This window comes from Penicillium coprophilum (genome assembly GCF_028826855.1).
Source record: "Penicillium coprophilum strain IBT 35676 chromosome Unknown utg000002l_segment0_segment1, whole genome shotgun sequence".
Lineage (NCBI taxonomy): Eukaryota > Fungi > Ascomycota > Eurotiomycetes > Eurotiales > Aspergillaceae > Penicillium > Penicillium coprophilum.
The window spans coordinates 3145009-3171947 of record NW_026622722.1 but is presented as its reverse complement, the minus strand read 5'-3'; the positions used below and the strand labels follow the sequence as shown (position 1 = coordinate 3171947).

General features: G+C 48.6%; 16 protein-coding genes across 16 annotated transcripts; 10 read left to right on the top strand and 6 right to left on the bottom strand.

The window, feature by feature from the left end:
• Positions 1–366: 366 nt before the first annotated feature.
• Positions 367–2091, top strand: N7500_003270 (putative carboxylesterase; the record flags this gene model as incomplete). The annotated part of the gene is made up of 2 exons (XM_056674416.1): positions 367–736; positions 836–2091. The coding sequence occupies 2 exons, from the start codon at positions 367–369 to the stop codon at positions 2089–2091; spliced, it is 1626 nt and encodes a 541-aa protein (XP_056534941.1).
• A 541-nt stretch (positions 2092–2632) lies between these two features.
• Positions 2633–3186, top strand: N7500_003269 (uncharacterized protein; the record flags this gene model as incomplete). The annotated part of the gene is made up of 2 exons (XM_056674415.1): positions 2633–2773; positions 2929–3186. The coding sequence occupies 2 exons, from the start codon at positions 2633–2635 to the stop codon at positions 3184–3186; spliced, it is 399 nt and encodes a 132-aa protein (XP_056534940.1).
• Positions 3187–3616: 430 nt separating this feature from the next.
• N7500_003268 (Zn(II)2Cys6 transcription factor) lies at positions 3617–5883 on the bottom strand (the record flags this gene model as incomplete). Its single annotated transcript, XM_056674414.1, has 2 exons — positions 3617–5803; positions 5863–5883. 2 exons carry the CDS (start codon positions 5881–5883, stop codon positions 3617–3619), a joined length of 2208 nt encoding a protein of 735 aa, XP_056534939.1.
• A 652-nt stretch (positions 5884–6535) lies between these two features.
• Positions 6536–7371, top strand: N7500_003267 (DUF924 family protein; the record flags this gene model as incomplete). The annotated part of the gene is made up of 2 exons (XM_056674413.1): positions 6536–6702; positions 6771–7371. The coding sequence occupies 2 exons, from the start codon at positions 6536–6538 to the stop codon at positions 7369–7371; spliced, it is 768 nt and encodes a 255-aa protein (XP_056534938.1).
• A 688-nt stretch (positions 7372–8059) lies between these two features.
• Positions 8060–10801, top strand: N7500_003266 (uncharacterized protein; the record flags this gene model as incomplete). The annotated part of the gene is made up of 4 exons (XM_056674412.1): positions 8060–8301; positions 8364–9794; positions 9875–10171; positions 10234–10801. 4 exons carry the CDS (start codon positions 8060–8062, stop codon positions 10799–10801), a joined length of 2538 nt encoding a protein of 845 aa, XP_056534937.1.
• Positions 10802–11163: 362 nt separating this feature from the next.
• Positions 11164–12358, top strand: ramB (bifunctional protein farnesyltransferase/protein geranylgeranyltransferase; the record flags this gene model as incomplete). Its single annotated transcript, XM_056674411.1, has 3 exons — positions 11164–11393; positions 11456–11560; positions 11653–12358. The coding sequence occupies 3 exons, from the start codon at positions 11164–11166 to the stop codon at positions 12356–12358; spliced, it is 1041 nt and encodes a 346-aa protein (XP_056534936.1).
• Positions 12359–12653: 295 nt separating this feature from the next.
• Positions 12654–13967, bottom strand: N7500_003264 (putative L-serine dehydratase; the record flags this gene model as incomplete). Its single annotated transcript, XM_056674410.1, has 1 exon — positions 12654–13967. One exon carries the CDS (start codon positions 13965–13967, stop codon positions 12654–12656), a length of 1314 nt encoding a protein of 437 aa, XP_056534935.1.
• A 624-nt stretch (positions 13968–14591) lies between these two features.
• N7500_003263 (methionine--tRNA ligase MSM1) lies at positions 14592–16687 on the bottom strand (the record flags this gene model as incomplete). The annotated part of the gene is made up of 8 exons (XM_056674409.1): positions 14592–14861; positions 14916–15393; positions 15447–15814; positions 15866–15997; positions 16047–16133; positions 16191–16262; positions 16318–16436; positions 16498–16687. The coding sequence occupies 8 exons, from the start codon at positions 16685–16687 to the stop codon at positions 14592–14594; spliced, it is 1716 nt and encodes a 571-aa protein (XP_056534934.1).
• Positions 16688–16947: 260 nt separating this feature from the next.
• On the top strand, positions 16948–17504 carry N7500_003262 (putative nuclear transport factor 2 domain protein; the record flags this gene model as incomplete). The annotated part of the gene is made up of 2 exons (XM_056674408.1): positions 16948–16993; positions 17065–17504. 2 exons carry the CDS (start codon positions 16948–16950, stop codon positions 17502–17504), a joined length of 486 nt encoding a protein of 161 aa, XP_056534933.1.
• Positions 17505–17731: 227 nt separating this feature from the next.
• Positions 17732–18257, bottom strand: N7500_003261 (Ish1 domain-containing protein; the record flags this gene model as incomplete). Its single annotated transcript, XM_056674407.1, has 5 exons — positions 17732–17830; positions 17917–17963; positions 18012–18095; positions 18155–18167; positions 18222–18257. The coding sequence occupies 5 exons, from the start codon at positions 18255–18257 to the stop codon at positions 17732–17734; spliced, it is 279 nt and encodes a 92-aa protein (XP_056534932.1).
• Positions 18258–18722: 465 nt separating this feature from the next.
• Positions 18723–19252, top strand: N7500_003260 (uncharacterized protein; the record flags this gene model as incomplete). The annotated part of the gene is made up of 2 exons (XM_056674406.1): positions 18723–18790; positions 18871–19252. 2 exons carry the CDS (start codon positions 18723–18725, stop codon positions 19250–19252), a joined length of 450 nt encoding a protein of 149 aa, XP_056534931.1.
• Positions 19253–19385: 133 nt separating this feature from the next.
• Positions 19386–19816, top strand: N7500_003259 (60S ribosomal protein eL38; the record flags this gene model as incomplete). Its single annotated transcript, XM_056674405.1, has 3 exons — positions 19386–19449; positions 19527–19655; positions 19770–19816. 3 exons carry the CDS (start codon positions 19386–19388, stop codon positions 19814–19816), a joined length of 240 nt encoding a protein of 79 aa, XP_056534930.1.
• Positions 19817–20788: 972 nt separating this feature from the next.
• N7500_003258 (uncharacterized protein) lies at positions 20789–21340 on the top strand (the record flags this gene model as incomplete). The annotated part of the gene is made up of 1 exon (XM_056674404.1): positions 20789–21340. One exon carries the CDS (start codon positions 20789–20791, stop codon positions 21338–21340), a length of 552 nt encoding a protein of 183 aa, XP_056534929.1.
• A 1199-nt stretch (positions 21341–22539) lies between these two features.
• Positions 22540–23333, top strand: N7500_003257 (lytic polysaccharide monooxygenase auxiliary activity family 9 protein; the record flags this gene model as incomplete). The annotated part of the gene is made up of 2 exons (XM_056674403.1): positions 22540–22631; positions 22688–23333. 2 exons carry the CDS (start codon positions 22540–22542, stop codon positions 23331–23333), a joined length of 738 nt encoding a protein of 245 aa, XP_056534928.1.
• A 160-nt stretch (positions 23334–23493) lies between these two features.
• N7500_003256 (uncharacterized protein) lies at positions 23494–24429 on the bottom strand (the record flags this gene model as incomplete). The annotated part of the gene is made up of 3 exons (XM_056674402.1): positions 23494–24165; positions 24227–24306; positions 24408–24429. 3 exons carry the CDS (start codon positions 24427–24429, stop codon positions 23494–23496), a joined length of 774 nt encoding a protein of 257 aa, XP_056534927.1.
• A 298-nt stretch (positions 24430–24727) lies between these two features.
• N7500_003255 (DNA-directed DNA polymerase delta subunit POL31) lies at positions 24728–26621 on the bottom strand (the record flags this gene model as incomplete). The annotated part of the gene is made up of 5 exons (XM_056674401.1): positions 24728–25023; positions 25077–26049; positions 26100–26231; positions 26304–26493; positions 26578–26621. 5 exons carry the CDS (start codon positions 26619–26621, stop codon positions 24728–24730), a joined length of 1635 nt encoding a protein of 544 aa, XP_056534926.1.
• Between the last annotated feature and the right edge of the window lie 318 nt (positions 26622–26939).

The following is a 26939-nucleotide window of genomic DNA, read 5'->3' as shown; positions in this document are numbered from 1 at the left end:
CTCTATAGTTCCTCACAAACCAAGTAGTTCGGACCCAAGTCTGGCCCCGAGCGGACTTCTGCCGTTCCCCACAAGGCAATCTCTCCTTCTCCAACTGCCAATGACCAATGGTGAATGGCGAATTGCCGGCTCCTTCGTCTCTCACCAATGAAACCCAATCGCCTCGTCATCTCGGCTAGGCGTCTGGAAACTGCGGAATGAAGGCCGATACTATCTTAAAGGGCGTGATCCCCAGGCTAAACTGCTCTATTTCACTACGGCATACTCCAAGACCACTTCAGAACAGAGTCTTATTTCCGCCTGTGTCAACTGGGATCTATATTATATAGCCCTAAATCAACTATCAACAGAACAGAAACCACAGAGATGGAAACAATCCACCGCATTCATGTTAAATCCCTCGCCCACCGCGGCACAATCCAAGGCGTAACGATCTCAACATTGTCTTCTCCCACCAGCCAAGCCAAAGACCTCTGCCATTACTTTGGCGGCGTCCGCTACGGCCTTGCCCCCACTGAGCGCTGGCGCCGCGCCCAGCTCTTGCCTGCGTCTTTCACCTATGGCAGCGAAGAAGCACCGGGTCGCTGTGACGGGGGCGCAGGGCTTTGTCCCCAGCCAGGCTTTCGACACACACCTGAGAACCCGGATGCGTGGAATGAGGATTGTTTTCAATGTAATGTTTGGACGCCTATTGGGGAGGTGCCTGAGGGAGGATGGCCTGTTTTGGTTTATATTCGTGAGTAGTGTCTGTTGATACTGGGATATATGGTGTTCAACGTGGGATGGAGCGACATAGTTGTATACAAACCATACTAACAGTTACTGTTCGGGGCAGATGGCGGATGGCTTCAATTTGGCACGCCCAATTCATTCAACGCGGCGGCATTGATTGGCGAGGCTAATTTCAACGGCGTGATTGTGATGCCTGCGTACCGAGTCAACCTTTTCGGATTCCTCTACTCAGCAGAACTGGAGGAGGATGCAGCCACCGTCGGAGAGACAGTTGGGAACCATGGGTTCTGGGACCAGAGACTAGCACTGGAGTGGACAAAGGAGAATATCCAGCTATTTGGTGGCAATCCGGAAGCCATCACAATCTCAGGATATTCTGCAGGCGCCAACTCCGTCTTCCATCAACTAGCCTACGACCTCCGCCAACCAGATGAAAAATCCCTCATCCGTCAAGCCTGCATCTGGTCAAACAGCCCAGCCGTCCAGCCTAAGCAGCCAACCGAAACACAAGCCCAATTCGACCAACTCCTAACCTCCCTGGATATCTCCCTCACCCTGAGCCATAACGACAAACTCACCCGGTTACGCTCAATTCCTGCAAAAGTCCTCCTCGACAAAGCAAGAACAATCCCCCTGCATCAATTCCGCCCAACTACAGACACATCCTTCGTCTCCCCATCCCTCTTTACAACCCTGGACAGTGGCGCTTTCGCCCGCAGCATCCTCGCCCGCAAGATCCGCATCATAGTAGGTGAATGTTGCGACGAGCGCTTCCTCTACAGCGCATGGTTCCCACCGACAGACAACACTCTCTCGGCGCTACGCACCCGTCTCGTTGCAGATTACCCAGGACACATCGTTGACGCTATCATACCGTTTTATTACCCGGACGGCCGTTTACCGGCGGAATGCAAGGACTGGGACCAGGATGCGTGGGGGAGGATCTATGCTGATATGCAGGTTCATCAAATGCAGCGTGGGTTTGTGTATGCATTGACGGAAAATGAGGATGGCATTGATGCTTCGGCATTGTTGTTTCGATATCGGATTGAGTGGAGAGCCAAGTGTGTGGAGGCGACTTTGCCAGTTGAGTGGGGAGTTACGCATTCATCTGATTATCCGATTTGGTTCTTTGGCAACGGAGGATTGTTGGATGAGAAGGAGATGAGAGTTGTGAAAGAGGGGTTCATTAGTCCGTTAGGAAGATTTGTCCATAGGGAAGAGGAGTTTGGATGGGGGACTTCTGGGGCTAGGTTGGTTAGGACACTGACGGGGGATGGGAGTGTTGACATTGTGGAGGATAGAAATTGGGAGGAGGGTATTAGGGTTTGGAAGGTGTTGAGGGAAGCCGGAAGGTGAGTGTTATCGAGCTATGTAGACACTGACATGTCTATAACATAGCTATCCTCTTCCCTTGGACTTTTGATCTCTTCAAGTTATATAGCTTCCCCCCGCATTTTAATTACGTCAAGGCTGAGTACTTTATAGTACATCTGTAGTACTTACCTTACCATGTATGATACATGTATATGTAAGTACTGACAAGTACCTAAAAAGTACTGAATTAATGGACCTATCTAGATGTAGGTCTGTGATTTACCATGTAACGTAGTAAGATGTTCTTATAAAGCCTTGCCCCCTCTTCACCTCTTGTTCATTTCTTCTCGATTCATCCAAATATTCAAATATCGGAGAACATCGAGGTATGATCCATTCTTTTTCTCATTTGCATATCTATAAAGAGCAAACAAGAATGACGTCGTCGACTCCCAACCCTTAAAAGCATATCTCATAATCACATCCTCTCTAGAATTCCACTCTCACTCTTACTAAAACCCCCTCAAGAAAACTAGATCACACCTTCATCACGGATTACTCTGACTTCCTAGACATTTCCAAAATGTCTGAAAACAATACCCCCCGCCACTGGCACGGAAGCTTCGGTGACCGTCACGAGCATACCAATGTCTGGATGCAAGGCGGTGCCAAGAGCCCCAGTGGTCGTGCTGCATGGGCGATGCCTGGTACGGATAGTAGAAGGGTATGTCATTTGCCTCTTTCGATTCCTCTTATATATCATTCCCATAATACCCTTAGCACTACATCACTGCATCATTACCCTTCTTCTATCCATTCATCCGCCTATCCTTCTAATATCTACACCACGTCCCCCAGAATCATTCTAACAAGATGAAGGACTCCAACACCTCTACCTCCTCGAACGGGAATAAAGCATCCGAAGGCACCGCGGCAAACCCTCCAGGCCTAGGTGAGCGCCGCCGCAGCTCTGCCGGCTCTACCAACGGTCTCTTCTCGAATCTACACACGCAGAAGCGTGAATCCACGAATCCGGATATGGCCAATCGCCGCGCGAGCTGGAATGAGCAGGCTGCCAAGGGTGGCATGTTCTCGCAGTGGTGGGATGGATACACCCGGGGCAGTGGTAGCAAGTAGTTTGTTTCTTTGAATCTTCTGTGTGTTTGCCAGTTTGTATACTTGACATCGGGAAGCATGAAATCATGAAAACATGAAAACAACTGCTGAAATATTAGTATATGGGGAGTCTTGTTTTAGTTCAGTACTTCTGTGGGCTTTGAGTTTTATGATTATTAGTTCTTTGATTTCAGGCTGCTTCTTGTCTCTTTCTCTACAAGATACAACCTCGATCTAAATGACATTTTGATGCAAGGATATCTCTGCCTTCCTCTTTACCTTCAATCCATAATCGGCTGCCACTGCTTATAAGGGGCATGCGAAATTTACAAATATAATAGTTATTCTAAAGTCGGACGCGTCGTCATAATTGGAACCAACAACTACTAGGTATGGATATGGAAAATTATACCGTGACATTAAACTGGGAGAAACCCAACTTGGAACTATCTCACCCCATAGTTGTCTCCCAGCCTTTTTCAATCATAACATCAACCCAATAAGTGTCATTATCGCCCGCATCCAGCCTCCTCCAGACCTCATTGACCAATTTCAAGCATACATGGATCGGCTTTGGCGGCAAAACATGCAAGAAGGAGGTTAGACGGCCAAGGATAAACTTGCGCGTGCGCGAGACTTCGATGGCTTCCATTGAGATGGTAGGTGGTTGATTTGGGTTGGCACTATCGTTGGTAGTATCATTGTTACCGCCCTCTGGGTGATCCTCGCCATTCCCAGGTTGAGTGCCGGCGTTTGTGGCCAGACGCGGGAGACGGAGCTCTGAGCAGGATGCTACCAGGAGGAATGGCTGGAGGCAGCGGGTGCGTGATTCCAGGGGTATGGTTTTGAGTCGGGAGAGGGTTGTCACGGTGAATTCGGTGAGCCAGTTGCTATACAGGGTTTCTGGGGTGAGAGTTTGTTGCGTATCTGGTGATGGTGGTGATGATAGATGGTGAGGGGAATGGCGGTAGAGATTGTGAGGGGAAGATCTTGTAGATGGCGAGGGGGCGGTGTGTCGAGGATTGGTGTTTTGTCCTGCTGCTGGATTGGGGTCGTCAAATCCAGTCGGCAGGTTCATGCTGTCGAGGTCGATTGGGAAGAATGAGTCGCGGGATGCTGGATGGGTGTTGTCAGGGTATTGGGATGATGTGGAAGTTGGAGTAGGCAGGCGGTTGTGCAGTAGATCCGGGAAGACGCGGTATAGTTGCATGAGGCCGACGCATCGATACGCTTCGGCCATTGTGAGAAGGTGCCATACTGGGGTATCGTCGTCACCAGGACTGACGATCTCGGCTTCGGAGGGATGGGCGAGATCTAAAAGGCGTTCTTCTAGTTCGCAAGCTTTTTGGATTGCCGACTGTGATTGGGTGATATCATCCTGGGAGGTAAATCGCCTTGAGTGAATGCGTTTTCGCTCACGGCGAATGAGTTGTCCGACCTCGTGCACGGTAAATTGGGTGTCGCGTGCGATGCCGGTCCACGGGTGTGGGACTCGCTGTAGAACGAAGGACTCGCCCGTGGATGAAGCGGTTCGTGCATTGTCAGATAGGACCATGGTGTCATTATCTGCGACGAAAGAAAGCAGCATCTCCCAGTAAATGAGAGCCTCTTCGAAGAACCGGTAGTTGTTGCTGTCGTTCTTATGGAAGCCAAAGCCCTGGTCGCGCGACGATGAAGTGATGGTATTGAGTTGCTTGCGGAGCAGGTTGAAAAATGATATACCCAAGTCTTTTGGGTCATGCCAGCTAGCCGTCTGTCCCAGCATTAGTAGCGCTAACAATGACTTGTCGTCTATTACGGCTTCGCGCGTGATTATATCAATAGCCTCATCACGCATTCTTCGGCCCATGGGACCGAACTGGGGAAATTCTGTGACCAGCGTTGCAGCAGCCATGCTTTGCATTGTTCGGCACATTGCTAACGAAGATCCCCAAAGACGAGATACCGTGGTTCGGAATGGGTTCATCTGGCTATCGTAGCTAGAGAACAGTGCTGCCACTTCTTTGAAATAGTACTCAATCAAGGTCCAAGATGGATTATTCAGTGGACGAGAAATTGACATGAAGTCATGAGGTACAGGCTGATGCGATACAGGAGGATAACTCCGCACAATGGCCGAAGGTGAGAAGTCTCGGTAAACATTGCCAGCCTGTTCCTCACTTGGAGTTGGTCCGATAAGTGACAGGAAGTGTGACAGATCTAAACCGGCATCTTCTAACTGTTCAAAGTTATGAAAAGTGTCTCTTTGGTGTACGAAAGACGACGATGCCGCCGCTATCGGGGAAGGTGAACATAGATCTGTCAGTTCGGGTAAAGACCCATGGCCTGGATGATCCCATAAATTGTCACATAGAGGAGTTCGCCCATTTAACACAAAATCTGCGGAAGTTGATTCATGCGTCGACTCAAAGGTTGAATCGTCGGGCAAAGCACCGTCGATGTGGTTTGCCGGCTGGCTAGGTGCAGTCGAAGCAGAAGCCACAGGACTCGGGGTTCTCACCTCCGAGGCTGATGCCGGTACGGCTGGACTCAACTGCTCATACTTGGTAACCCAGCGCAGAGATTGTGCATAGCCAGGGCATCGGACGCCTAAGCGGGTACAGCGAGCGCAGTGAGGCTTCTCTTCGCCGCATTTCACCTGTGCATGTTAGTTATCCAATTTTCCGGTCGGGAAACGGGAAACACGAACGCGTTTACTTTTGCATCTCCCGCAACCATTTCTAGATTTCTTCACACGGCGCATTATAAACCGAGCATATGAATCTGAAAGGATCCAACGACATTCAAGATGCGGAGTATAGACTGAGGGGAAAAACCGGGGAGTGAAGAATCGGCCTTATCGAGATAAACGGGATTCTTTTGCCTATTTGGGCAAGTGAAATGAGAGCAACGGTCTTCGAATTGATGACTATATACAGAGTACTAGAGGACTATGTCAATTATCTAGAAAGTTATAAACACAAATGTATAATAAGACAAACCTCTGTTGCTCCGACCTTCGTGGGTAGTTAAGTATGCATGATGAGTCATGACTCAGCTATGGCCCCCGGGGGTCCGCTACCAGTCCAGTGGGCTTGTGCTTGGTAATTTGATTTCTATGCTGTACACCTGGGCTCGATTATGACATATCTCATACGCAGCAAGGTAAGCAAATATCAAAATGGGCATTGGATGAAGTCTAAGATTAGTATAGGCTATCTCAAAGGGACTTATTCAGAGGAGACTTGCGACTTTCAAGCCAGCGGCGATCCCAGCTAACGGCTTGATATCAATCCCAAGCCTCCGTACAAATAACATTGCAAGGCCTCAATTGCGGAACAATTTCAGCGGAGAAATCATTTCTCGCAAGTTCCATTCAAGTCCCATCACAATGACAAGCTCCTCAGAACTCACGCAGACTTTGACACCAGCCCTCCTTGATGACGTGCACAAGTTGTGGTTTGATCATCTAAGCTGCGAAGAGTCACTCATCCTTCCCGAATGGAGGGAGATGGGAAAATGGTTCTCTCGTGATGAGGCATTTGACGAGGCATGCGTGTAGGTGACCATTTGTCTCCTTACGTTGTATTTCGACGCCAAAATAGAAGACTAACGAGCTCAAATAGCACCCGATTCGGCCCTGCCCTGGAAGCAATCGCCAGTTCGGAAGCATCAGCTGCGCAGATCCTTTCTACATGTAGCCCGTCCTCGTCGATCGATTGGCTCAGCATCATTATTCTCCTTGATCAGATTCCCCGCAATTGCTACCGGGGGGCCGAGTCGAAGCTAGTATTTGGTCGCTTTGATCCGCTAGCCGAGGAGATCGCCCTTCGGGCAATCGAAGAAGGTATCCCGACTCAGTCACCGTATGTCAAGTATCGCATGGCTTATCGTACTTGGTTCCACATGCCCCTCATGCATTCGGAAAACTTGGCTGTACATGAGCACGCTGTCAAAGTGCACGAGGATACAGCCAGAGATGTAAATGAGCTTTTGGCCAGGGATGCATCGACTCTTACGGAAGATGAAAGAAAATGCCAAAGCGTTCTATCAGAGAAGGCGGAGGCACTCCAGGCGTTCCTGAGCAAAACTTTGGAATTTGAAAAAAGACATAAAGTGATCATTGAACGGTTCGGACGATACCCACATCGGAACCAGGCGCTGGGGAGAGTGCCTACCCCGGAGGAGATTGAATACCTGAACAATGGCGGGGAGACATTCGGATGAAGTCTCACAGGGCATGTTTATACTCACGAGTGGACATATCATCATAGTGTACAATATTGAACTATGCCGAATTCTTACTTTGAAATGATAGAAACAAGAATAGTTGGCACTTATGCAGTCTTGCGCTACCTCTTTAGTGGTCTTTTCAGTGGTATAACTCAGATATCTTGATGTAAGAATATATTTTCTTTTTGGTTTTCAATACAACATCGACGGTGGAAAAAGGCTGAAAACAATTTTATGTATCGGGAGATCATAGGGGATACATAGCCCGCGTCCGATCTCCAGAAATAGGTCAGGGTCCACACGACGTCATTTACGAAACCTGAACGAAACCCTGCATTTGATATTCATTCACATTATTGATTGTATTGAAATTGCGTACTCCACCACATCATCTTTATATGTATTTCCGTACGTACGTTAATCATACTGGGTTTTATGCCTGTCCCGGCATATTTGCCTAGTAGACCCGTACGGCACCCGATTCGGAATGTGCTCCTAAAATTCGAGACATCTATGCATACTCCGTACATATGGGTTACATGCTCCATACTATGATACAACAAAGATCAACACTCTGAACCCCGTACTCATTCTTTGCGATTCCAATTACCCCTATAATTCAATTTTTCAATATTGTTGACTCCGAGGCAATGGACTCTGGTCTTCCCAACTCTCCTTCATTATGATTACACGCCAGTCCTTTACCAGACCCTTCATTTTCTCGCTACTGATTGTGTCTGTGACATCATCCAAACTCCTTCATCTGTTTCAACATGTCTCTTCGCTTCCCGGGGTTCAATTCGCGCTCTACTTTCCGACATTCTTCATCATTGAGACTCTTCTGTGTATTACCGCGTGGGGGTTGCTATTCAAAATCACGGGCGTGAAGGCCCTGTTAGGCACTGCAGTGACAGTAGCCATCACGTGGGTACTTCCAGTCTGCTACTAGAGTCCATGAGCCAGTCCCAAGATTTTAACTGTCACAGGTCTCTGAGCTTCATCTTAGCCTCGTCTCAAATTTGTTTTTATTTTGTTACCGGCAGTGAGATCCCCTGGGATGGAGTCACAACCGTGGGAAGTGAACCGGAAGGAAGGAAGCTGATGCTCAGTGGGCTGACATCGTTTCTGGGAGCCGCGGGCGCCCTTCTTGTGATATCATGGCTACTCAGATATTGGATGTGCATTCTCATCGACAATTGGATGTCTGCACTGTTTGGCGCGCACACCGAAAAGGATGGAGACATCATTACCGGACCCCAAAGAAAGTCGATGGCAGCACGACTCACCCAGATTTCGACATTGTGCATCGCGATAGTCATTGGAATTTTGCGCTTGACTCGGCCCCAGGTACCTTATAACCATATGTCTGAAACCATCCCATTTAGCTTTTTCCAGGCCTTGGGCTCGAGACCTGCTGGTCTACATCAGACTGGAGATCAATCGTTTCCACTTGCGGACCTGACCGGCGAGTCATACTGGGAAGGCCCACACGATCACTTCAAGGGCTGGGCTCCGGGAAAGGCAGACCCCAACGCCACCGATATTCGACCTGCGTGGGCGTCCGGCAATTTACCACCAGGGTTCGAGCGGTGGAGCGAAGGGAAATCTGATAGCGATCAAGGAAGTCTTGGTACTGTTGATGGAAATGGGACTCGAAATCACATCTATAGTCCCGTGAATGACCCTCTTCGAATCACCAACCTCGACCGTGAACTGCTCGAGCCGGTAGCCCAGGCTCTCAAGGACCATAAAGTTCCCATTACACATGTCGTGGTTGTATTGATGGAAAGCGCTCGGAAGGACATATTTCCCTTTAAAGCAGGCTCACATTTGCATGAGCAAATTCTATCAACCTACGATACCCAAGATCCTGAAGTACTCCGAGAGATCAATGCCAAATTATCGCATTTGTCACCAAACGCAGAGAAGCTGACCGGGGTGGCGAGTGGACTTTCGACGAATGACAACACTTCTAGCCCGTCTAGTGACGGATGGAAGAGTCTGACAGAACCAGGAATGGGCGGCATCAATTTCAATGGTATCATCACCGGTAGCAGTGTATCACTCAAAAGCGAAATTATGAACTACTGTGGTGCAGGCCCACTTCCGGTGAACTCCATGGATGAGGTCAAATTCCAGAATTATCAGCCGTGTCTCATGCAAGTGTTTGAATTGTTCAACCAACTTAAGGAGAATTCGACCCAGGACACAGTGAGTCATAAGCCTGGTAATGGGTTTGGGCACATTCATGATCGAAACTGGAGCTCCGTGTTCTTGCAGTCCATCACAGGACAATTTGACGAGCAATATAAGCTCAACAAAAAGATGGGGTTTCAAGAATCAATTTATCGTGAAGATATCAGCAAGCATGGTGCCAAGTATTATCACAAGAACATGAAGGAGATTAACTACTTCGGGTAAGTATACCAGTCTCTCAACTGGACGCTCTCTTAGCCCATGGGCACTCGCATTGCTAACACCTGTGGATGTCGCCTAGATACCCGGAGTACGAGATATACCCATACCTGCGAGATGTGGTGAATAATACAATCGAGAAGAACGAACGACTTTTCCTGTCCCACTTAACGAGCACAACCCATCACCCATGGGGCATGCCCACGACATATCAACAAGAGGAATACTTCGCCGGAGACGATATCATGGCAACGCACAGGGACATGAACAAATATCTCAACACGGTCCGATTCGTGGACGGATGGCTTGGCGATATAATGAAGGTCTTCGATGAAGCTGGGATTGCAAACGAGACATTAGTCGTATTTGTGGGAGATCAGTATGTTGCACCTACAGCAACTCCTCACAACAACCGAATAACCGTGTACTAATCTCAAATAGTGGCCAGGCGTTTACTGAAGACGCGCCAGTCTCGGGCACATATGAGAATGGACATATCAGCAATTTCCGCATTCCACTCCTTTTCCGACACCCGCTATTGCCAGCACTGCAAATCACTGCAAACGCTACCTCGATGTCCGTCGTCCCGACCATTCTCGATCTGCTCGTTAATTCAGGTTCCTTGAACGAAATGGACTCCGATGTGGCCTTAGACCTGATGAATGAATATCAAGGACAGTCACTGGTGCGCCCGTACCAAGCAACCCACAATGGCCGACAGGCGTGGAACTTCGGTATTATCAACCCCGGTGGTACAATGCTCAGCATTGGGTCTGCAGCTGTCCCATATCGTCTCATACTGCCACTCACCGAGGACTTTGAGTACACTTTCTCTAACCTAGACACCGACCCTGACGAGTCGAGTCCATTGCGCGGGTGGTCCCTCGAAGCGTTGATCAGCCGTGTACAAAGCAAGCATGGAGACAAAGCCGGGAAATGGCTGGCAGACGCGGAGAAAGTGGGAAAATGGTGGATTGAGGAGCAAAAAATATTATGGAACTACCAATAGAAAAGCAAATAAATCTCTTCGAAATATGAACTGTCAGTCCAAAAATAAATAGAAGAATAAGAAGAGAAGCAGGTTGCCTTAGTATTGTTCGGTTTCTTTGTGTGCGCCTGAGGCCGACACTCCCGCCCCACCTCCACCTCATGTTTTATATTCGCTGCATTTCGCGTTCGATCTTTGATTTAGACAATTCTCTTCTCGGCAGCTTGATTGTTCGAGATTGCATAATATCACTTAGTGCAGAGCTCTAGTCGTGAGACCCAGCCCGGCTCCTGTGTATCTGACCCCTGTACCCCCACCATTTGATTGCATCCCGATAATTATTCTTCCACTCTTGAGCTTCTCACTGCAATCTGCGACAAATCATGGAGGGAACGTATTCCACCGACCCCGCGTGGGCATCTGTTACCCCAATTGACCTGGACGATGGCTCGAGTGAGGGTGCCATGCCACTGGCGACCATCGCCTACCCAGCCGATTACCTCGAGGCTACTTCGTACTTGCGTGCCGTGATGGCTACAAATGAGATGTCTGAGCGCGCACTGGAATTGACTAAAGATGTAATCTCGATGAATCCAGCGCATTACACCGTATGGTGAGTGGATAGTAACATCTTCCTCGTGACATGCCATATCGCATATCTGACATTTGATACAGGATCTACCGAGCAAAGATTCTATTTGCTTTGGAGAAGGATCTGAATGAAGAACTGAGCTGGTTAAACGAAGTTTCATTGAAGTATCTGAAAAACTATCAGATTTGGTATGTCAACTATCACCCGGCAACCACCACAGCCAGAAAGCCATGGAAACGAAAAACAAGTAAAGACTAAAACGAAACTAACAATCAAACAGGCACCACCGCCAAGTCTTGCTATCATCAAAAGCGCACTTCCCAACTTTCCCACCCAAAGAAGCAGACTTCCTAATGGAGATGTTTGCCCAAGACTCCAAAAATTACCATGTATGGACTTACCGCCACTGGCTTGTGCGGCACTTCGGGCTATGGGACGAACCACGCGAACTCGAAGACGTGGAGTTCCTCCTGAAAGCTGATGTGCGCAACAATTCCGCCTGGAACCACCGATACATGCTCCGTTTCGGACCGCGGGACACATCGCTCCCAGACGCGGGCATGGTGAATGCGGGCGATATTTCCACAGCGCCGACCGAGAAGGGTAGACTGTCCGTGGTTGACGAGGACATGGTTGATGACGAGCTGAAGTTTGCGCAGGAGGCTATCCTGCGTGCGCCGGAGAACCGGAGCCCTTGGTGGTATGCGCGCGGTGTGGTGAGAGCTTCTGGGCGAGGGCTCGGGGACTGGGAGGAGTTTGTTAGTGGTTTTGTTTCGGAGGGGGCCGTGAAGAGTTCGCACGCTGTTGAGTGGTTGGCGGACGTCTTTGCCGAGGCTGGGAGGGAGAGTGAGGCTATTCGGATGTTGACAATGCTTAAAGAGGAGTTTGATCCTATCAGAAAGAATTACTGGGATTATCGTATTCGGAAGCTGGATCAGGGTGTGACTGATTTGGGGAAGGGCATTGCGACTCTCGCTGCCGCATGAAAGGCGAGAAAAGCGTGGTGCCGAACAATGTCTATCGGACAGATCTAACCTTGTTCTACTGTCTCGGACGTTTCATTGAAAATTATTGCGTCCAAATGATACTCTATTTTGGAGTAATGGACCGCTGTATACTTTGTATGATTGTATGGATAAACGATGCAAAAGTTCAAGCCTTTATCTAGGTGACAGTAATTAAGAAGTCTCGAACCAACAAGTACAGTGCCGCAAATCAAACGCCAAAAGTCAAGCCAAAGAAAGGTATCGAAAAACAAAACATATCCATCATCATCAATATTCATGCCCATCCTTCATCCAACATCTTGCGCCATTCACAAGCCATATCGATAGTGACATAGCTACCGCCGCAGACAATGATGACAATTCTACTCTGGGAGTTGAGATCAGGAACAAGTTGCTTGAGCTTCGAGTTGAGCTTCTCGACCTCCGGCTCAAGTTCCTGGTCCGTGTCATTATCGGTCGAGGTCGACCGGTCATCCCCATAGCCCTCATCGCGGTAAGTGATTTCAGTCACATCCAAGTCCCTCTTGCGCTTTTTAAAGCTCTGAGCGCTTGCGCCGGCAGTCACTGACGCAGGAACAGCGGTAGCAGCATCGCCGATGGCCGCCTCAATGCAGACACCGCACGCAAGCTCAACGAGAAGTCGCTCGTCGTTGGCGAGGCGGAGCACGCCGCGGGCTGCGTCTGCATCTGATAGTACGGTGCTGTGCACTCTGATGCCTGGGGGCGGAGACATGGCGTACTGGAAGGTTGTTTCGGAGACGCGGACAGCGCCAAGAGAAGTAGCCTGAGATGTGATCTTTGGGAGTGAGACGAGGGATTTGTTGGCTATGGCTGCTGCCAGGGAGTCGGTACCAGCCGTTTCAATGGCGAGGAGGTGAATGGGGCTTGGTTTGGAGGAAGAGGAGGTAATTTGCTTCTTTTGTCGTCGCTTTTCGATGCCCATGACAAGGCCGTTGAGAAGACCGCCGCCGCCGACGCTGCAGAGGATAGCGTCTAGAGGAAGGGCCCGGTCATTGTATGCTTTTTTGTCTTCGGGGTTGGTGACGGGAGGAAGCTGGGTCTCGAGCTCGTCGATGATGGTGCTGTTTCCTTCCCAGATGGGCTGGTTGTCGAAGGGATGGAGGGCAATCTTGATCACATCCTGGTCATCTCCGCTGCTTGTTTTCATGATGGCTTCCCGCATGTATTCTCCTGCTTCTGAGAATGTCTCGCCATGACGGATGACATCCGCTGCGCCTGCCGCTCGGATTTTGTCAAGCATCAATGGCTTAGTACCCATGGGCACCACGACCGTGCATGGATAGCCCAGGCTCCTGGCTGCACAGACAGCTGCTAGTCCGGCGTTCCCTCCGGACGAGGCATAGAAGTGAATTCTGCGGCCCACGTTTGCTGGGTTGCGAAGGTGAGAAAGGATCTGGTTACCCATAGCACGGGACTTGAAAGAGCCGCTTGGTTGCACGTTTTCCAACTTCAGGAAGATTCTACATCCAGCTGCCCGAGAAAGGCACGCAGACTCGACTAGTGGTGTCTCAATCCATGGTGTTTTGAGCTGCAGTTGATCGCAGGCAGAAATCTCGATGCTCCCCATTTTGATGTGTTGAACAAAGCGTAGAGAAAAAACCGGTTCCGTTGTTCACCGGAGGAGTTCCAAGACCAGAAGTATACAAATGATGTTCCCAAAATAGTAAATTGCTGAGTCGACTGGTTGCACAGCAGTAGGTTGTATATTCATCCAAACAGAGAGATAGGGAGATTTCGGGAAGAAAAAGAAAAGCGATAGATACTAAAATATCCAAACTCCAGTATGCAAATATTAAGACATGTTTTGATATACAAAGTGAGCCTCCAGGGCTAGGGCAAAGGTTTCCCGACGGGAAACCCCAGTTTCCCGCCTGATAGGACTGACCGCAGCGTCCACGGTTCTGGCCCAGTATTTCCCGTCAAGAACCTTGAGGGAAACCCCAATCACAGTGGGTCGACCATGACGGTCATGACATACCGTTACATAGTGTTTGGATTAGAGTGGCCGGGCGTGGAAAACCTGGCGTCTCAGCTGTCGAGATGTGGAGGACCCGGGAAAAAAAAACCGCATCGACTCTGGCGCATCTAAGCGGAGAAGATGCATATCTTTGTTCAGACGGGCCTCCCGGTCGCGCATGATTGGGCGCCGGTCAGTTCCTCTTATCAAATCGAAAGCTCAAAAACAGGCGCATCACTCCTCAGTTAGCAAAGGAGGGAAAAGAACACCTTTCTTAACGCCCTCGCCGTAATCTCTATCCGAACCGTACGCTGTGGCCGCGAATGCCCGCTTGGAGGGGTCCAAGGTATTTACACGGAGCAATTCTAGAAGGTCATGAGACTTGCCGGGCATGAACGGTTGCAATAAAATGCCAGCGATCCGCAAGGATTCCGCCACATTGTAGATGACTCGTTGAGGGTTAGGGTTTTTCCACGGCTCCGCCGCATGGAAGTACTTGTTAGTCTAAAAAAACAGGTCAATACTCGCCGAACCCGTGCGGGGATGATCACCTCTTACCTTTTCGATGATACTCATAGTTTCGTGCAGAGCGGCACGGGGGTTCAGATCCTGCATAAGCTCGGCAACCTGGGAAGGCGTCTGCTCCAACATTTCTTGATGTTCCAAGTCCTCAGGGGTAGCAGCTGGAAGCTTATCCAATCCGGCGTCCATAATGTACGACCGCAAATTGCCACGCGCACATCCGATTGTACGCATAGCAAGGTTTCCGAGGCCCCCCTGAAGCATTTTCTTATAATCTCGGGTGATAAAAGAATTGTCAAAGTCCGCATCATCAGCAAGACCACCCCGATACGCTAGGAAAAATCGCATGCCATCGACTCCGAACCGGTCAATGGCGAAAAACGGGTTCACAACATTGCCTGTGGACTTGGACATTTTTTCACGATTCATTGTCCAGTGTCCGTGCACCAGAACGTTCCGAGGCAGGGGAATATCAAGTGCCATGAGGAAAGCAGGCCAATAAACACAATGGAATCTGCCAAATTAGTAACTTTGCACGCGGTCCCTCGGGAAAAACCGTCAACTCACCTAACAATATCTTTGCCAACTACATGCAAGTCTGCAGGCCAAATAGATGTGTTTTCTTTTCCAGGTGGGAAAGGATATCCAGCTTTGGTCAAGTAGTTAACCAGCGCGTCTAGCCACACGTAGATTGTCTGCGTGTCATCGCCAGGAACAGGGATTCCCCAAGTCAGACGTTCCACGGGCCGAGAAATCGAGAGATCCTGCAGTCCCGACTCAACTCCATTGACCACAGCAGCTGTGTAGGAGGTAGGGGTGATAAACGGATCTTCTCTTTTGTACAGGTCAAGTAGACGATCCTTGAAGGCTGAGAGACGGAAGTGGTAATTAGTCTCTGAGGACCACTCTACCTCTTTACCCGTTTCTATTGACACCTGCTTGTGGGTGAGTATCCGTATTCGCTGGAGAATTGATAAATTACGTACCATTCGTTTCCTCCCTGTTGATGGATCTAGGGAGTTCTGTACTTGCGTCTGTGGGTAGAATGTCTCATCGCTGACTGAATACCAACCTTCATGCTTTGAAGTATAGATATAGCCCCGGTGTTGCAACATTTCCTTTTCGTGATCAGCCATTTTCTACTATGAGCGGAAGGTAGTCGCCTACCCAGAAATATTGTACGGCATCTCGATGCGCCGGGTCTGTGGTCCTGCTAAAATGGTCATTGTCGAGGTTTGCAGCCTTTGCTAGGGCCTATATCAAATACACCAAGTTAGAAATGTCTTGCAGATGGCAAAAGGGGTCTCGCACCTCAAAGGTTCGGCAGTTCATATCACAAAATGCCTGGGTATCCATGCCCGCTCGAATGGCAGCTTGTTGAATCTGTGCTTGGTGTTAACGCCCATTATTGACCTACAACTTCATAGTTATGTAGTACCTTCATTCCATGTTCGTCGGTTCCGGTCAGTAGTTGAGCATCTGTGTTCCCGAGCAGGACCTGCCACCGTTTCATGATATCGGCAATCACCATTGTGTATAAATGACCGACGTGAGGGGCTAAAATTCGAACGCGTTGTTAGTAAGCCAGCTTTAATATGGTCTTCTCCATAGCTCTTACCAGCGTTGACGTAGAAAATTGGTGTTGTCACATAGTAAGGCTTGTTGGGCCTTTGCGGCGTAGTTGTGACTCCGCGCCGGGAAGTTGTTGCCCATCCATGCTTTCGGGATGCACAGATCCACGGGTGCCTCGATCTTAGAAGGTGAGACGCTCTAAATAAAGAGCGAAGTGGCGTCCTTGCTGTAGCCATTGGGATGGTGATATGGTAAAAAGAGCGTCGCATGTTATTCCATTCCGCACATCTCGGGTGGTCCAAGCTTCTCCGCAAGTCTCGGCCAATTTTTTGCGCTTAACTCGCCGTGAATACATCGTCATCAAGTACATCGACGACCTCAAAATCTATATCTATATATTATACATATATATATACCACCTCATTTAAAATATTTCTTTCTTGTTAGATCACTCACAACTGCCCTCCCTTTTTGCCAACTTGAGATACCGACCGCGATGGCTGCAGCAAGCGAGGATACACTAACCAAAGTGTCGACAGAGGGTAAGTTTCAAAATCAAGCCATGTCATCATTTATTGGAAACAACTGACCTTTGATTTGTTTCCATACTCAGCTGCGACCGAATTTGTCAAGACCTTCTATCCAGCTTTGGGATTGAACCGCGAATCGCTCAGCTCCTACTACTCCCTCGAGCCCACAACAATCCTGTTCAATGGAAATCGTGTCACCGACGGTGCCGCGGTGCAAGAAATTTTTACCAATCAAATGTCACCAACATACTACGAAGTCCAATCGTACGACTGCCAGATCATCAACAAAGCATACCCTACCGTTTTGCCAGGTGGCGGACTGAAGCCACAGTCAGAGATGGGAGTAAAGGATATGTCGCTTCTCATTGTTGTCAGTGGGTTCGTGCGCTATGGCGAGGGTCGCGATCAACCGCAACGCGGGTTCAGCGAGACCTTTGTCCTGGTCCCCAATCCGTCTGCAGAGAGGGCGAGGGGCCGCAAGGATTTTCTTATCGAAAGCCAGAACTTCCGCCTTGTCGTTTGAGCCGCCATGCAGCTTCTGATCCAACGAATTATGAAACAGTCACACAAGTCAATAGGCTATGCCATGAGGATGGAAGTGAAAGACACCTAAGTCATGCCCGCCCACCAAGGATGAACTGCTGGGAGATACGATATAAACAATTGTCCACTGTTTAAGATCGCTTCAAAACTAGAGCGCCAGGCGCCAGTAAGAGAAGGAAAATGTTGATGTCTTCATTATTATGGGGATTATGGCCCAGCCGATGTCTTGCGCGGTATACGGAGATTTGCTTTGACTCTCTCAAGCAGCTCCTCACGCGTCGCACGCTCATTGGGCAAAAGACCTCTCTGGATTACTTGGTCAGTGTACCATCCTCAGGAAAATGTATAATTATCTGGACTGAGGTATATCCAAATAGACCATTCAAACATACCGCTTGAAGCCATCTCTTTATCTCATCCATTGTCCAATTTTCAGGGTCTGGCTTTCATTAGCCTGCGTTGCGAACCTAGATATATCTACTCTTACCACCAGTTGGATCTGCTTGCGCGGGGAGGACATCGCTGCCCAAGATGGAATAGGCTGCCACCGCAGTGACCATTCCTGCAAAACCTATATAGGAAGATTGTGGTCAGAAATGTTGGTGAATGTGTTAAACTTGGATCATCTACCAAGGAATAGATTCTATTGAGTTCATGATTAGATATTTTTCCCAAAGCATAGAAATGTTGGCAGTACCTTGGAATTCAATGCTCGGTCTAGAGGGGTCGGCATTTTGATGATACAATAATTCTTGGATTTCTTCGTTAAAGTAGAAATGCCCTTAGGATTGAAAATGGTAAAGGGAAGAAAATAAAACCCTCAAAGGACACGTGCAAAAGATAAGTACTCAAGGCGAATAGATGTGAACAGTTCGTCAGAGGACGCGGGTTGCACTGCCACGCGACGCCACCCATGGCTGCCTTTCGAACTATACAGTTGCGACTACTTCAACTACATAACTACATCCTTCAATCACTCTTTAATGCCGGTTGATGGCACTTTCCTTCAAGTTATTATGTATGTAAGCATCGAGTCATAATTAGATACTGTTGGAAAATGGAAAATGCAAGGCTGCCTGTGACTTTCTCGCTCGCACTGTTCTAGCAGCCAGTGCATCGCATATTTATAACCACTAGCCTATCTTTATTGCCCTCGGTCATTTCGAATCACCCTGAGTAGCCTATTTTGACGGAAGATATGGATGCAGTCATCTTCCTGTCATCGGTTACGTTTGTTATTGCGGTGGGAGCTGCCATCAAACAGGGGTATGGTTGATCTTCATTACACTGATTACAGTATGTATCAAGTCGGATATTGACCCTCGTTACAGCATAGCCTTTTATAGACGATATCGAGTCCAGCTGCATGTCACATCAAAAGGCATGGCCCCTCCAGAAAGTGTGGATTTGGAGAGATTCGATCCCGAGGGAAGCACACCCCTCCAGCCGCCGCAGAGACTGCATCGCCATTCACGATTGGGAAGCAGAAATTCGAGGTGGCCAGGATATGCTGAGCAGCGAAGTCAACCATCGAGAGCAATGGTAGACTCCCATTTTGCCTCATATCGCATACCCGAGGAAGCAGATACAGGGACCGTCCATCATTTCCCGCATTCGCATGGGCTGCCTCCAAATCTCCCAGCCACATTTCTGACCCCAGTTGCACGAGCCACAACGCCTCAACCAGCCACCGCAACTTCCCCGCCTGAGGCACCACCCCAACTGTAGATTGTACATGACTAAGCAAGGGCTTTTGCAGCTTTAAGCCCTAACGTGATCCGCACACATTCACCTTAGAGGCCAGTGTCGACAGTGAGCTTTCTCTCTTGCACCTTGCTTCAAAACACCCGCAACCGTCATTATGCCTGCCGAAGTCTCCGATATCAAGCAGTTCATTGAGATCTGCCGCCGGAAGGATGCCTCCTGTACGTTGCGCTGCATTGATGGACTTCCGCCATGAGACTTGGAGATGATCATCGATGCTGACTGTTTACGCCTTTAGCCGCCCGCATCAAGAAGAACGGCAAGACCCAGCAGACCAAGTTCAAGGTCCGCTGCCACCGCAACCTTTACACTCTTGTCCTGAAGGACTCCGACAAGGCCGACAAGCTCAAGCAGAGCCTGCCCCCTGGTACGTTACGACCGCATTGTTCCGCCGCATGAGTTGGAAAGATCGGAGGATACACAACTTGGATGGACTTTGAATACAGCGGGGAACCTATGCTGACAATGCTTTTCTGAACAGCCCTCAAGGTCGTCGATGTCTCCAAGGGCACCAAGAAGACCAACTAAATTCGGTAACAATGGACTGAATGGAGGATCGGAGTGCGGCGTGATTGGTTGTTGATGCATGCAAGACCAACTGTTGGAGGGATACATGACATGGGCTTGGTCCCTCTGCGAGCCGACACGGGGAAAACTCCGTGGCGTGGAACATGAAATTCACGGCGGGAGAGTTTCTTTGCGCCTTTGAAACCGGCTGCTAATATTCACCGGTCAGGCGACTCGCATTTTCTGGACGCACTCGTGGAAGACTTTTGTCGAAGTCTCCAGTCCCTACAACCAAATGAAAAAAACAGTTGAAATATCATTACTACATAGGTTTCTCGTTCTCAATCGAGATTCCCTAATCCATTATCATTGATCATGGATGTTCTTCCAACTTTGATATTGTCTTTCAAGGCAACAAGTAGACCGAGTAAATGCTGACTTGCGTAGATTAACGATTCTCTAATCGCCCTATTAGCAAGCCTCACAATCGTCTCCGGCATTTCTCTCGGCTCAACTTAAATCGAGACAGAAGCCTGTCGTGGTCTCTGGTCAAACAATCTCAAGTCACACCGACTACATCGCTTTCTGTACATCGGCTGGAAGCAAGGACAATGGCTAATTCTACCCGGCATTGGGTTCTTCGACATCGAGGTTTGCGACTGAGTCGCCCCGAGTCTTTGTTCAAGTCTACTTCATTATTTTGCTCGCATAATACCATTGTTGAGGATGATCATCTTTCGGAGACTTATTGAAGGACCTTTGTGGTTCTTTCAAGTTCATATAGGTCAAAGCAAGTATTTCCACAGCATGTCCTCTCGAATTTATATAAATGAACTTGGAGCGCCAAAACTAACGCCATCAACAATATTGATCACATGAGCATTGCATTGTTCCCTCATCTAGGTCAAGAAATACATATTATTGTTCTTGGAATCGCCCTCGGTACTCGACACAGCTCCAGTTAGACAAACCCGCGACGGCTGAAACGGAAACATGTGCCACCAAAAGCCAGTGGTCCCTCCTATGGGCAACCTTAGCGTTTTCCCACCAGAGATTATCTTCAAGATCCTAGATGCGCTCTTGGAAAGCTCGCCCAGATTGACACACGAGAACTTTCATTCTATCAACCAGCTGATGAAGACTAACAAAACACTAGAAGAATTTATCAAAGTCGGATGGATGGGTAGTAATTCACCAAACAGCCTCAAGCAGCGCGTGAATACCGTCCAATGGTACCCGAATGTCGATGTTGCGAAAGCGGCTCTGGCCCTTCAAGGCGTAGACCTCAGCCACGTCATGCCTATTGGAGGCCCCCCCAGCCTAGGTCCCGATCTCATCACCGGTATCATTCTCGACGACTGCACTGATTGCTTCGACTGGTTCACAGAGATGGTGCCTGAAGCTGATCTCAAATGTTGCAACGAGGGTGCTTGGCCATTCCATACTCTGGCAGAGTACGCGAAAGCTGGTAAGCTACTTGATCGTTTCTCGCGTCTCCCAGGATTACCGGTAGACTTTTTCGACTACCGGCACACTTTTAGCTAAAATGCTTTCGGAATGTCTTCCGGTGGCCGCCATTCCAGACCTAGGACTCTTATAAGTAGCCTTGGGAGTAAGGAGTGAGCAGCTTCCGAAGTGTTGCTTCTCGGTATCTTCAGAAGAACATGTAAGAGGCCGGTCCAGTCGATATGCATCCGACACTTCGTTATAATCCTCGCTGCTCTAGTAAGCGCACCGAGGTATACTAAGCTTCTCGTTCCATGGGATTGTACTTTCCAGAATTTCAGAGTTAATTCATGCTTACGCTTAGGGCAATATTTTTGACATTCGCAAAATATTCCTTTGTCTTGATCTTATAGCACTCTATCTTTCCATTTTTAGGTCTCAATATAATAATATGATATATCCATCGCTTTACCATCAATCGAAATTAAGAAGTTTCCTCGCCTCGAGTATAGTAGTTATAAATTACCAAATACGTCGACCAAGTTCATCACAATCAACTTAGTACCTAGGCATTTCCGTAGATCATTACTCTTCAGGCCACGGCACTTGATTCTTATACATCTTACCGTCCGCATTGCTTGGCACGTCGCAGCTTGTCTTGGCATCAAGCATATCATACGGTAGAGTAAGTGTTGCAAAGGAACTTGTAGCTGGTTCTATATTTCTGTCGGCCCGCTACCCCGGATCATCACCGTTAATTGCCGTTGTTGGCTGCAGAAATTAGCCATGAGGGCTGGCACTTGTGCCCCTGGCTTCTGCACCCCGCAAAATGTATACATGTGAAGTCCATTTCCAAGCGGCTGGCTTGACTAGTTCTCTATGTTAGTATAGAATGGCTCATCCCATGACCCCTGATAATATATCTTTTTGCTTCTCAAACACGGAGGCCTTTTTATTCAGACCAATGGGGCCATAAAAAGGCTAAATTCCGGCATTGATATGTAATTTTCCACCAACAAGTTCCTGCAGTAGACCTCTGATTTTACATTCGATGTTACATTTCTATGCTTCACTCATGCCGATTGACGCAATTGTGCTTGACACTATTCCAGGATCAGAACGGACCTCCTTCAGAAACAGAACTATCGGCTAAATGAAAGGTCTCATGGAGGACCAGACTAAGACGAGCTCTGCGAGGACTGATGTTGAATGTATATAAACGGTAGCTGCTGCGGTCAAAAATATATTTCGCAAGACAGGAACATCTATTGCATTCTTTATCAGAAAGGCAAAGAAAAATGACACTTTCAAAGCTATCTACGCTTCTAGCCTCGGCCTCTCTTGTTGCAGGGCATGCCTACGTCTCTAGCATCGTAGCCGATGGCAAAAAGTAAGACAATCCAGGCCCAAAATTTTTCATACCAACAACAAACTAACCATTATAAGCTACACTGGCTACCTCGTTGACAAATACGCGTACATGGATGATGTTCCCGACAGCGTCGGGTGGGCAACAACGGCAACCGACCTCGGGTTCGAAGACGGCACCGAATACCAAGATCCGAACATAATCTGCCACCGAGATGGAGTCAACGCAGCTTTGAGTGCCACTGTCACTGCTGGCTCTGACATTGACATCCAATGGACGACCTGGCCAGAGTCGCACCACGGTCCTCTGATCACATACCTCGCCTCGTGTAACGGGGACTGCAGCACAGTCGACAAGGCCACGCTGGAATTCTTCAAAATCGAGGAAGACGGTCTTATTGATGGCTCAACTTCTCCGGGGACATGGGCCAGCGATGATCTCATTGCTGCTGGAAGCAAATGGACTGTGAGGATTCCTGCTACTATCGCTGCCGGTAACTATGTCATGCGCCATGAGATTATTGGTCTGCACTCTGCTGGCAATAAGAATGGTGCCCAGAACTATCCACAGTGCTTCAATTTGGAGGTTACTGGTGGTGGAAGCGATGTACCTGATGGCACACTTGGTGTGGAGTTGTATACCAACACTGATCCCGGGATCTTGTTTGATATTTACTCTACCCTGACTGAGTATCCTATCCCGGGACCGGCTTTGTATGCCTGATTCAATGTTACAAGTAAAATTTCGGGTAGAGGGTACTTTGAAGAGACGTGACTTTGGATGCTTCATTTGTTGTTCGAGTTTTGTGCAATGCTATGTCTGTTCATTTGACAACTACGATCCGAAATAACCAGAAATCTCATAAACTACCGAGAAATCAACACTATTCTGTTCTCTCATAAGGCAAAGTAATAAACCCTCGCACTTTCGCCCCCTCAAGCGCCGCATCAACACCACCTAGACTCAAATCCGTCTTGCGCAACTCGAACTCCCCAAAGAAATTCGGCTCAGCAGAAACCCTCTCAAAGCCAATCCCCTCAAACAAAGCCAAGCTCCTCAAATTTGTCTGTCCAATTTTAACACTGAGACACTCAAGCGTCAACCCCTCCGACGACGCCGCCGTCTCTACACCAGTCCGCAACTTCCGTACAGTCTCAACATCAACGTCACCACCACCAACAAACTCATCCAGAATAGCCCCCTGGTTCTGTATGATATACCGCATAAACATAAGTAGCGCAGCACGTCCAAACCCGCGTCGCTGATTGACCTTCTCAGCGATCATGAGCTCGATCTCGCCAACTATCTGCGGCGGGCTGTCGCCCTCCTCGCCATCGTCAATGCGCAGAAAAAGGTTGATGTCACCAACCATAGTAGCCGGCGAGTCACTTTCTGCTTGCAGCTCTGTCTGGCTGGGAACTTCATCTTCGGAGCCTGTTGTGATCGCCCGACAGACGATGAAGGTTAGTTTGTCTGCGTCTTGGCGCCAACTGCGTTGCATCGAGTATTCTTCTTCTAGAGTTAAGGGTTCTGAGGCTGTTGCTTCTTGAATTTCCTGGAGTTTGTAAGAAATGTGGTCAATAATAACTATGATCTAATTGATTCTGTTTGCTTACCGGGTCTTTCATCCATTCATGGTATCGGGGTACATGCCATGATGAATACGGGACCAAAAGGGCCTTTGAGGAGCAAAGGGCTATCTCTCGGAAAATGAAATCAGCTTATTCTGTATTTTTTCTTATAGTCTCGATGTCTGGGGGAAAGTATATATGTGGGTATGGGCATAGAGTAGCGTACCTATGTTGGCATTGAGTAGCATTATGGATAGATGATCAGAAAGTTATCCCTTTCAGTGTGACCGGTTCAGAATTGTTGAGCTGGGATATATGGGTTTGGAGAAATGCTCATTCGACGTCTATTAGTGCCTTGATGGATATAAAGCAGAAGAAGTGAGTGGGATGGATTCTTCCAATTGTGGGTCTTGGCGCGTGGAGCCACTCGGGTTGTATACGATTTGTCTGAGCGGCCATGCGGTTTTATAGATATATCAATATACAGGAGGTTTGACAAGATGGTTATTTCATTAGTACCATTGATGGGTTGATAGCTCTATCAATTCATTTTTGTTCTTCCTGACCCTTGAAAACTCCAAACCGGACCACCTCAACCTCTAGCGTCTCGGTATCGACCAAAATCAACTCCCCGGTTTCGTTGAATTTGGGAAGTGCCAGCAGCCGAACACGGGGTGCATCAGAGCCATCAGCAGCACCAATCATCTCAGTGTCCCCGTCTAGGCGGAGAGAAACGTCACCCTGAATCGTGGCAGTTTTGAACTGAGGTTGGTTACCAGCGAAAAAGATATGCGGACAGGACTCAATGACATATGGATCATCGGACTGGAAAGGATATGACCCTGGAGAGTATTGTCAGCAGTCATTCTTCGAGGATTCGGGTGTCCAAACATACAAATTGTGTCTGGCGCAGTGGGAACACCACAGCGCCAACGGAGCATGGCTTCCATGATTCGCATCCGAGCATCGGAATCGGACTCCTGATCTGGGCTGCTATCGCCGCCCTCAATACTGATATACCGCAGAACATCGTCAACATTCTGACCACTGCATCCCCACAGTCGCCAGCCTTCTACGTCCCCGTCCCAGGGGTTCGTGACGCTGTCAAACCAGCCCGCCTCGGGCTTGTCATCTCCTCTGGGCGGAGGTGCGGAATATACCCTTGCTTGAGGGAACATAGTACGATGGATCCCCTGCTGGGGGAGAGAAAAGTTCGCGGGATCCTTTTCGCCCGGCATGAGCGTGACAGGGATGCTGGGCAAGATCTCCGCCAAGAAGTTATCGAGCTCTGTGATAGGCGCGGGATTGTATGCAGAGGCGTCATAACCATACTTTTTCGGGTGTGCTTTTGTTGCCTCATCAGTGCCAGAGTTTGTTGATGCCACATCGCCAACTACGCTGGCTCCAAGTGAGTTACCTGCGATGACCAAACGGGTGATTTTAGAGGAACTTAAGGATGGGCTGTTGTCTTCATCTCCCGAGAATCCTGTGTAGCCCAGAAGATAATCTGTCAATAGCTCCAAAGCAAGCGTGTCACTCGATGTTCCTGTGATTCCCAGGCCACTGACGAAGGCTATTTTGCCATGTTCCTTTCCAGAAACTGCAACTCCATTTTCTGGAGACTTGCCCTCCCATCGTTGAGGCTGGGGAGCCAGATCCGGGAGTTTGATATCAATAACCTCGAAATCTCCATTCGCATTTTCGGTTCCCAAAGCTGCAATAATGGCACCAGTCGCCAGTTGTGTAGACTGCAAGAAGTTCCCAGTGAGCCGTAAGCGGCCGGACTCATCTTCCATCATAATTTGAGTCAAAGATGGGTTGGAAGGATCAGTGTAGGTGCGGCGGGGAGGTGGAGCAGAGGTGAAGTTCTGTGGATTGTCAGTGGCAGAAGAAGCAGGAGCAAGGCCAATTAACTGACCTCTTTGCTGAGGTCGTCCAAAATATTCGGCTTCATGGGCAAATCCATGTATACGGTACCGGCGACCCAGCACAGCTCGCCTTGTCGGACATCGAGTACTCGATCAACACGTCGCACCTTCTCTCCAGCAATCTAAATTTGCAAGTAGGTGTCAGAAATCTGTAGCTGAGGGTGGAAGATACCCCAAGGACGAATTCATCTTACAATAAGTCCATCCCACGCATCTTTCGCAACTTTTTCGACGGTGGGCTTCAACTTTGCGAGTCGCAAAAAGTATAGGTCGCCATATTGCTGCTGATAGTGTCGTCCTGCGCCGGCTGGTAGATGGAAAGTGTGATGAGGGTTGTAATGAGAGGGTGCGCGGTAAACTGGTTCCTGTTCCTGATCCTCCTTGCTATCGATGAAAAGAGCAATGGTCAGCGAAAGCCCCCAGTCCGTAGCAGCCTGAATGGAAACAGAGTGAATCAAGAGGTATTACCTGGGAGGACACAAGAAAGTGTAATCTTCAGCATCCGGTGCCATATTGTCCGGAATAATGCTGAGATCTTATGTTTCGGGGAATGGTTGGGGTGGTGATGCAAAGGTGTGTGTTTGACGCGCCCACGCGTCAGTTAGCGCGTTCAATTACATTCCCGTTTTGGGATTTCATGGCAACTGGTCAAAATGATTTTAATCTGGAAATGATTGAACTGAAATTTACTATCATCTCATACTTGATTACGGGGTTTTTTTTAATATTCTTTTCGTCTTATATAGTCAGTGCTTGAATCTTAAATGAAAGTAGAAAGACAATAATTCAAGTAATCAAGTTCTACGATTCCCATTAAGCCGACTCCAGTG